General features: G+C 42.8%; 1 protein-coding gene across 3 annotated transcripts in view; it reads left to right on the top strand.

Annotated features, from left to right (window-relative positions):
- The first annotated feature begins 293 nt into the window (after positions 1 to 293).
- dus2 (dihydrouridine synthase 2) overlaps positions 294 to 9,895 on the top strand; it is a 20,798-nt gene continuing 11,196 nt past the window's right edge. Inside the window, exons 1-13 of one of the 3 annotated variants that reach the window (XM_008281635.1) lie at positions 294 to 355; positions 909 to 1,055; positions 1,136 to 1,181; positions 1,265 to 1,356; positions 1,451 to 1,494; positions 2,969 to 3,029; positions 3,104 to 3,151; positions 3,305 to 3,370; positions 4,963 to 5,033; positions 5,707 to 5,793; positions 6,600 to 6,768; positions 9,307 to 9,428; positions 9,560 to 9,700. In XM_008281635.1, coding sequence (XP_008279857.1) covers positions 927 to 1,055; positions 1,136 to 1,181; positions 1,265 to 1,356; positions 1,451 to 1,494; positions 2,969 to 3,029; positions 3,104 to 3,151; positions 3,305 to 3,370; positions 4,963 to 5,033; positions 5,707 to 5,793; positions 6,600 to 6,768; positions 9,307 to 9,428; positions 9,560 to 9,700 — 1,076 coding nt within the window. In that variant the 5' untranslated portion in view covers positions 294 to 355; positions 909 to 926. Of the gene's footprint in view, positions 356 to 451; positions 557 to 905; positions 1,056 to 1,135; positions 1,182 to 1,264; positions 1,357 to 1,450; positions 1,495 to 2,968; positions 3,030 to 3,103; positions 3,152 to 3,304; positions 3,371 to 4,962; positions 5,034 to 5,706; positions 5,794 to 6,599; positions 6,769 to 9,306; positions 9,429 to 9,559; positions 9,701 to 9,895 lie in introns of those variants that run through there. The other 2 variants (XM_008281637.1, XM_008281636.1) reach the window with 2 other exon arrangements.

Below are 9,895 nucleotides of genomic sequence, written 5' to 3' on the forward strand. Positions count from 1 at the left end.
ATCATCCACTGCGGTAGGTGGCGCTGTCTAAACAAAAATACTCCAAACGTGCGGACCTAGAAGTGCGGTCCTGTCGGTGCGGGTCCTGAGAGCGCAATCTCCAGCTCTGCAGACACTCTGTTGGAGTAGAAGGGAAAACCTCCAGGGGCTGGGGCCTGAATACTTGTTGTATGTACAAACTCAACTCTAGTGTCTTCTTTACTGTTCTATAGATGCAGGTTCTATGGGGAGTTGATCTACGTGTGACGTAAGAGAGCGTGATGACGCAGGAGTCGCAACAGGAAGTAAGAGCGCAGCCGCAACACGCTGTTTCCACACGAGCCGCTGTCATCAGTGCTACACCACGTACAAGCCGGTGAGCTGTGTGACTGGACCGTATCCTCAGTGTTTGTAGACGTTCATGTTGACTGAAGCAGCGCTGGTGTGGTGTCACGGCCTCCTGAGAGCTCTCTGCTGGCCAGCAGCTGGACGGCTAGCTCGGCTCAGCTCCGTGGGTCTGTTCCGCCGGGGGCTGACTCACATTCACCCTGTCTCTACAGACTGTCATCGTGCTCCAGTAATGTCGGCTTCATTTTGTTTTCAGCTAAAAGTGTGAATGAAATGTTTATGTGTTGTGGACTTTGAGCAACGTGCCAGGCTCTGGGAGAAGCACACTGAAGGCTCGCTGTTCCTGGTGTTAGATGTGATGCACAGGGTCTTGTTGAGTGCTGAGTCAAAAGTGAAGCACATTATGGTCTCAAATATGAGTTCTTTGATAGTGTACAGCTGGATCAGAACCGAAGGTGCTTTATATCTGTATATTAATGTGGTGATCTGGTGCATGGAAGTGCGACTATCTTAAGGAAGAAAGGCTAATGACTGAAGGCAGAGTGTTGCAGAAGTGACCTTATTGTGTGTGTGCTCAGCAGCAGGGCGGAGCCTCCAGCATGGCAGCGGCAGCAGGAGGAAGGCTGAGCTTCAGCAACATCACCGCCCTGGCTCCCATGGTCCGGGTGGGGACTCTGCCCATGAGGCTGCTTGCTCTAGACTACGGAGCTGATGTGGTTTACTGTGAGGTGAGGATGGCCTTCACCACATGTCATGTGTACTCAGTGCTACTGTCAGCATTGAAAAACATTGTCCTCTTCTGTTCCAGGAGCTGATTGACATCAAAATGGCCCAGTGTCACAGGGTGGTGAACGGTAAGAATCTGGATCCTCCATTCCTCCACACCACACACTGGCAGCTCATGAAACACATTTTAAATTGTGTGTGTGTTTGTCAGCGGTGCTGGAGACGGTGGATTTCGTAGCTCCTGACGATCGAGTGATGTTCAGGACCTGTGAGAGGGAGAAGGACAGAGTAGTCTTCCAGATGGTGAGTCAGGACACATTTGAACGAGGTCACACTACACTTTCCTCCCTCCATGTTGCTTTAGGTAAAGCAGTGAGCGTTTCTTTTGTTTTTTTAGGGAACTGCTGATCCAGACAGAGCCTTGACTGTAGCCCGACTTGTGTGAGTTCACAACCTAATCTCTGAGCTTTGTTTGTCTTCAGGGAAACACAGCGGCCACTTTCTCCCCTTCGTTAACTCCACTAAAACTGATCAGATCACCAAACAGTGCTTGAGCAGAGTAAAACCAACAACAAACTGATTCAGCTAGCAGTTAGACCAATAACAACCTTTATATGAGGTGTGTCACAGAAGTTCCAGGACTGGTGTCACAAAAGATATATTTCAAATTCAAACTACAAACCAGGAGTTTCCCCCTTCAGACAATCAACCAGCACATCTACAAAGAGATCCTGCGACGTTTGTTTCGTTCAGTGAGTGAGAAGAAACTAGAGTTGTGGAGTTGTGGCAGGACAAGTCGTGGTTGCTTCACCATGACAACGCGCCTGCTCACAATGCCCTGAGCATCCGACTGAGAAGAGAATCGCCGTGCTGGAGCAACCTCCCTTCTCACCCCACCTGACTCCGTGGGATTTTTTCCTCTTCCCCAAGCTCAAGGGGTCATCAAGGGGACCTATTTTGAAGACGTGGACGATATCAAGATGGCTGTGACGACGGAGCTGCCGAGGATCCCAGAAGAACCCTTCCAGTCCATTTTCTGTGTAACAGGGAGACTAGGCATGCTTGTGGAAGACGGCGGTGTTTACTCCACCTTCAGCAGTGTCTGCACACAGCCTGTTAGCTGAGTAGAGCAGCTTCACCCCGCACGCCAGCTTTCTGTCTCTCTGCGTAAACAACAGCTGTAGTGGATGGCTGTAGTTGTGACATGTAACAGGCCACAGAGTGACTGCAGAAAGAGAGTATCAGGGCCAAAGTAAGCATTTAAATGGATTTGGCCAATGATTTCTCATGTCCTGTAATGAAACAATGGGTGTATTGCATCAAATTATTCTAACGATAATGCTAATATCCAAGATCCTACCAGGTAGTGGAGCTCAGGGTTATTTTGTAGGCAGGCCTCTGCGTTATTGACATTCTCCGTCACTTCTGTGCTGACCTGCTGTTAACCTGTAGAGCCCAATGGACAAATTCACATCACTTTTTGGTTAAATTGCTCTAGAAGCCTTTAGCGTGCTGTTTAGTGTAGTGTATACCCAGTGAAACCACATGACTTGACTGTTTCAACAATGCTAGTTTCTGGTCTGTGTGATGAAGTGATAGTGATTTGAAAACATCTGAAATTTCCATCAGATTTAATCCTAGTTACCTGGAAGGACAAAATACTGAAATCTGATCTGACAGCAGCACTGTAGAGATGGTCACCTGCTGGATGTCCCTGACACAGACCACTAAGTCACTCACTTCATCCACCTCTGATGTCATATCACTAAAACAACACCCTTTCAACCGTTTGTACACCCCTACTCAGTCACGCAGTTTTTTTTATGTTTACTGTTTTCTACACTGTACAACACAACCGAAGGCTTCCGAACTTTGAATTATGGGTTACAGGCTGTGCTGTCTCTGTGTTGTACAGGGAGAAGGATGTAGCTGCTATTGATGTGAATATGGGCTGTCCAAAGGAGTACTCCACTAAGGTGAGTTGCTGCCCACCTGCTGCTTCTTTGACCTCTGACCCTCTGGCTGACCTCTGACCTCTGCTGTCCTGCAGGGTGGAATGGGAGCTGCTCTTCTGTCACATCCTGACAAGATTGAGGCTGTGAGTACTCCCACAATGACAGAATGACTTGAAGATCAACTGCTTCCATGAAGCTGTTTCTGTTCAGTATCAATTGTTTTTAATCATATATGGACAAAAAGACTGGTGGCTTTAAGTTCTGTGCTTTAAAAATAATGTTTCCCTCCCCTGTAGATCCTTAAGAAACTCGTTGCAGGAGTTACCATACCAGTGACATGTAAAATCCGAATCCTGCCTTCGGTAAGATGTGAAAATTCTTTTTTCCTCTTACACACGCCTGTTATCTCTGATTACACTGTTATTATTTTTCTAATTTCATTTTTGACCTTTGCTGCACGTATCTGATTTTTTTTGTGTGTGTATTGCTGGATACATTTCCAGCCCTGTACACTGTGGAGGGGTTTTGTTGCTCTGCCTTCACTTTCCAAAAGTCCAAAGGCAGAGTGCGCTGGCAATACGGTGCCACAAAACTACAACATGGCTCAATTCCAGCACAGAACCTGTGCTGCATGTCATACCTCAGTTTTTAACCATGTTTCCTTCCTGCCTTTTTATTGTGAACTTCCAAATTAAGTTACAGGTCACACTTGGCCAGTTAATGATTTTCACTTTTCCCTGTTCACCTGCTCAGCAGGTGTTTGGATCCCCAGTAGGGATAGAGTGAGATGGGTTTCTCTAGGCCAATGCCTATTATTGGTGTTTATGAAAGACAATGACCAGTATTTAAAACAGATATACCTTAAGTGTTATAGTTTAACAGCATGTGACAGCAGGGCACCTGTCATTAATTAGTAAAGATTACTATCGCTTCATATGTGCTGTAGCAATGGGAGAAATGATGTCAGAGCATCACAGGATGCTTGGACACTCTCTCTGTTTACTGTGAGACTGAATCAAACAGTTGGTCTCTTGCAGTTCTGGCTACTGTTCCTTTCATTTTGATAATCTTTCACTGTTCTGTCACTTTAGTTGCCAACTAAAGTTCTTCTTTTATGGCATTATTTCTCATGTTTTTCAGACAGTTTCAGGGTAATCTGTGGCTGCCTCCTAACTTAGGGGTTCTGTGAACAGTAGTTTCCTTTCCGTGTGCTATCTGAGCATCACTGAAACACTCGTTTCTCTTGGTAATCCTTGTGCTAAATCAGGGGTTTAATGAATAGTTGGTGAGTTGTGCATGATGTGGTTTTTCAGTGCTATCACTGCACCCTGCTTTATTGGATATTGGATATTGTGCATATTGGATTGTAGATCTTTTTTGGGCTTGATGTCTGAAAGTAAACCACTAATAAATACTTTGCAGTTCATGAACTGTTCATGATAGATGTTAACAAACTTAATCTGTAAAAGTGATGTTAGTGTAAAGTATTTGGCAACCATGGAAACATGTATGTGCATTAGCATGCGAGTGTGGGGATTTTACTCTTACCAGACAGTCAGATGTGTTTGTAGCCTGTAGTCTCGGAAAACGATCCCACAGTAATTCTACAAAATACTCTTCTTCTGTAGGATATTATTTACAAGATGCCTCGTTTTTGTCTTGTCTTTCTACCTGTTTGCCATTGAAGATAAAATAATTTATGAAGCTCTACAGTTGAATGAGCATCTGTTGAGCCCTTTGTGTATTAGCTCTACATAGGTATATATAGGTTGGGTTTGAGATATTTTATTTTATTTATGCTGTATTTTGATCCTTTTTTCTGTAAATGTATGGCACAAATACAAATGTGCGAGAGAAACATCTTTTCAGTTCCTCTGTATGCCCTACACATACAGAAAAATTGACAATACAAATCTTCTGTTCTCTTCTGTTCTTGGCCGATAACTGATTTTAGCTGGAGGAAACAGTCAGTCTGGTCCGGAGGATCGAGAAGACTGGCGTCACAGCCGTCGCTGTTCATGGCAGGTAAGCTGCTTCTCCACTCAGATTGTTTTATTGGAGAACACACACACATCAGCACCATGGAAGAACCGCATTTGCTGTGGTCTTAGTACTTTCATACATTTTTGCAATGGGTCTCTGGAAGTGCACATTTCCCTTGTCATGTACGGCCAGAAGAAACCTAGTCAAGTAAATGTTTACTGTCGATCAATATTTGTCATGTGTATGAACAGTTTTGGCCTGAACTGTACATACATAGATAACTTGGAAAACGCAGGGCCAGAAGATGTCATTTTTCAGCTTGTTCCAGAGACGTTAAAGAAAAAGTTTTTTTTTTTAAGATTTTTTTTTTCCGAAAGGTCAGAGCTCCAACATTTCGAAATTTGATTAGTTAAAATTCTACAAATTATGCACTTTAATCTGAACTACCCTGCAAGTCACATGATCCACGAGGCACATTCCATTACCAAAAATCTACTGATTAATATTTTGCTTTTGTCTATAAAATGTTTGCTATTACTTTTTTTTGTTTTGTTGAAAAGACAGTTTTTCACAGAACAAGGTCAAGCATTAAAATTGTTCATTTTAAACAGCAAAAAATGATCCAAATCACTAAATATCAAACTAGCTGCTGCTGATTTTTTTGTCAGTGCAGGTGATCTTTATTCATGTTGTGTTTAATGAATGTGTTGTTAAGGTTTAAGGAGGAGCGGCCCAGACATCCGGTCCACTGTGATTACATTCAGGCTGTCGCTCAAGCCGTTTCCATCCCTGTCATTGCAAAGTAAGTAACAACAACGACTCCTGAAGTGTCAGTTCTAACGCAGGAAAGCAGCTGAAACATGGCAGCAGGAGGGTGGACAGTGTCTGTAAAGGTAATGCTAACCAGACTCACTCCTTGATATAGAGATCAAAGCTGTGTGGTGAGTTTTTTAGAACTTCTCAATAAGGTGTCAGACTGTCCTTCCTCCGGACCGCCACTAGTTTCAGTTACAGTTGTAAACAACAGTTTATATAATCTTGTAGAGACCATGCATATCATGGCAATCTTGAATTTCCGATGTCTCCTGTAACTCTTAATATTCTGTAAAGGAATGATTGAAATACGTGTCTGTCAGAAAACAAAATCATGCGTTTTGGTTATTTAATAGTCAAACAGCAGAGGGTGTTGTTTCTATGTATAGACTGTGAAATCCTTAGAGGCAAACTTATGTTTTTTTGCCTTTATAAGTAAAATTTACTTGATTAGCTGAACAAGCAACATGTTTTTTAAAGCAAGTTTGGTTGTTATTCAGCTAATAACTGTAAAATTTTACATAATAGAGTGTCCTTTTAAACAACAGCAAGGAGAATTTTGAAGGCAGTTGTTTCACCCAACTACATAAATATGATGAGAACTCAACTGACAAAAAATATTTGTTGGGTTACTTATGTGAAGCATGTTTTGTCTTGGGATATTGATTTTTATTGCACTCTGAAAGACAAACAACAACAAAAAAATCCAAAAAAACATATCAGAGGATAGACAATGACTTTAAGCAGCTGTTTTACCAGTCGTTTCTCTCCTACCCTGTCACATCTCTCCTGCAGTGGAGGTTCTCTGGATCTGGTGAAGACCAACGCCGACATCGAGGAGTTCAGGATGGCAACGGGCGCCTCGTCGGTCATGTTGGCTCGCGCTGCCATGTGGAACGCTTCAGTGTTCACCAGCCAGGGACCACTTCCTGTCGATAAGGTCATGGAGGAATATCTTAAATATGTGAGTGTGTTCATCATGACAGCCCAGTGTTTTAAATATAAACCAATACGATTATACAAATATTCTACACACAGACATGGACCAAAGTATTGGCACCCTTGGAATCTTTCCAGAAAATGTTACTTTTAAAAGAAAAACCAACACAACTACATCAGTCCATATTCTACAGTTCAACAATTCTACAGATTCATTTAGCAGACGCTTTTGTCCAAAGCGACGTACATCTGAGAGCAGATACAACACAAGCAACGATCTTGTCAGGAGAAAACAACCTAGATCAGTGCCACAGAACAAATTCAAGTGTGATGCCAATAGCAGGCTGTGGGGGCAGTAATAGGATTTTTTTTTGTTAGTTTTTTTTTTTGTTACTTTGTTTTGATTGTTTGTTCATGTTCAAGCTAAAATGCCAAACACTCTTCTCCTTCTTTTCGCTCTTTTATGTTTGGGTTTTTGACTGTTGGTTGGGATGGGGGGAGATGTCTAACATCATCAGCTTACAGTGCTACAGTCATGAACGAAAGAATTGGCACCCCTGGAGTTTTTCCAGAAAATATACCACTTCTCCCAGAAATTGTTGCATTTACAAATGTTTTTGGTATACATGTGTTTATTTCCTTTATATGCATTGAAAAGATACAAAAAATCAGAAGAAAAAAGCCCAAATTTACATAGTTTTACACAAAACTCAGAAAATGGGCCAGACAAAATTGTTGGCACCCTTTTAAAACTGTGGGTAAATCATTTTATGCATGTAATGCTTGTTTAAACTCACTTGTGGCAAGTAACAGTTGCTGGTAATATAGAAAACACACCTGAAGCCAGTTAGTTCACTCAGCTTTTGTGTTGTGTGCCTGTGTGTGTCACACCAAGCATGGAGAAGAGAAAGAAGAGTCAAGAAGTGTCTGAGGACTTAAAAGCAAAATTGTGGAAAAATATGAACAATCTCAAGTTACAAGATCATCTCCAGAGGTCTTGAAGTTCCTTTGTGCACTGTGCGTAATATAATCAAGAAGTTTATAACCCATGGAACTGTGGATAATCTCCCTGGATGGGGATGGAAGAGAGAAATTGACTTAAGAATGCAACGCAGGATTGTTAGCATGGTGGATAAACATCTTCAGTCAACATCCACACAAATTCAGGCTGTTCTGGAGATTCAGGGTGCAGAAGTGTCAGCTTGGACGTACGTCATCATCTGAATGAGAAGAAGCACTATGGCAGGAGATCACGGAGAACCCCACTGCTGACAAAAAGTCAGAAAAAAGTCAGACTGGAGTTTACAAAAATGTACCTGAGTAAGCAGATGAGACTAAAGTAGAGCTTTTTGGAAAAGCACATCATTCTACTGTTTACAGAAAATGGAATGAGGCCTACAAAGAAAAGAACACAGCACCTAGAGTCAAACATGGTGGAGGTTCAAGATGTTTTGGGTTTGTTTTGCTGCTTCTGGCACTGGGTGCCTTGACGGTGTATAAGGAATCATGAAATCTGGAGACTATCAAAATATTTTGGGCTGCAATGTAGGGCCCGAAAGCTGGGTCTGCGTCAGAGGTCATGGGTGTTCCAGCAGGACAATGACCTCAAATAGCACCAAGAAATGGTTGGAGACAAAGTGCTGCAGAATTCTGAAATGGCCAGCAATGAGTCCAGATCTAAATCCCATTGAACACCTATATAGAGATCTCAAAATTACTGTTGCAAGAAGACACCCTTCAAATCTGACAGACCTGGAGCAGTTTGCTAAAGAAGAGTGGTCCAAAATTCCAGCTGAGAGGTTTAAGAAGCTTTTTGATGGTTATAGAAAGCGATTGGTTTCACTTATTTCTTCCAAAGGGTGTGCAACCAAATGTTGAGTTGAGGGTACCAACAATTTTGTCTGGCCCATTTTCTGAGTTTTGTGTAAAATTTTGTAAGTTTTGGCTTTTTTCTTCTGCTTTTTGTGTTATTTCAATGCACATAAAGGAAATAAACACATGTATACCAAAAAAATTTGTAATTGCAGCAATTTCTGGGAGAAATGGTGTATTTTCTGGGAAAATTCCAGGGCTACCAATACTTTCGTCCATGACTGTAGCACTGTAAGCTGATGATGTTAGCTATCTCCACCCCAGCCCAACCAACAGTCAAAAACCCAAACATAAAAGAAAGAAAAGAAGGAGAAGATTCTCACTTTGGAGAAGATTGTTTGGCATTTTAGCTTGAATATGGACTGATGTAGTTTGTAGTTGTGTTGGTTTTTCTTTTAAAAGTAACATGCCTTTCACACCTGCTGGTGGTTTTTTGGGTTCTGGAGGTTGAAGCAGGATAAGCAGTGTTGCTTTGTTCTGGTGCAGTTGTACAGTTACTTTTTCAGGTGATTTCTAACTGCTGATCTGCGCATGTTTCTGTGCACTGATGAACCAGTGGGGAAATGCTGACATTACTCTCCTGTGTTTTCCTTCTTTGAATGGCACAAGACAGCAGATGGTCAGAACAAGCAGGAATTGTTGTCTCGACGGATGGCTGACAGTGTGTGTGTGCTTCTGTTATGTTTTCCAGGCGATCCGGTACGACAACAATGCCTTTAACACAAAGTACTGTCTGTGTCAGATGCTGAGAGACAAGGTGGAGTCTCCTCTGGGGAAGCAGGTGCAGGCGGCTCAGACCAATGCAGATATCAGGTACAGGGTTATTGTAAGACCCCAGACCAATCATAAACCGGTGGAAGCACAGCACACTGTTGGTGTCTGGTATCAGGTGTAGTGAGGAATGATGTATTGTGACATGGTGTGAATGTGTGTTGTCACTGCAGTGAGGCGTACGGGCTGCAGGAGTTTTACCAGCAGACTCAGGAACAGCTGCAGACCAGGAGGGATGACCTAAAGAGCAGCAGCCAGCCAGACCAACCCATCATGGATGGAGATGTCACCACCATGGCTGTGAAGTTTGAACGGTCGGTTTGTTATTGTCATGATTAACAGAATACACATTTACAGGATTCCCTAAACCTCTAAATACAGATATCAGACTTGTGAAACATTTCAATTAGAATTAAAGCCGCGAGCGGCGATGGACGGGTCCTCGCCCTACGCTTGTCGGCCTTCGCGCACGGCGGGTTGTGGCGCAAACCTGCTCCGGGCGGGACTGT

The sequence above is a fragment of the Stegastes partitus genome, unplaced genomic scaffold (genome assembly GCF_000690725.1).
Source record: "Stegastes partitus isolate 25-593 unplaced genomic scaffold, Stegastes_partitus-1.0.2 Scaffold240, whole genome shotgun sequence".
NCBI classification, from domain to species: Eukaryota; Metazoa; Chordata; class Actinopteri; family Pomacentridae; genus Stegastes; species Stegastes partitus.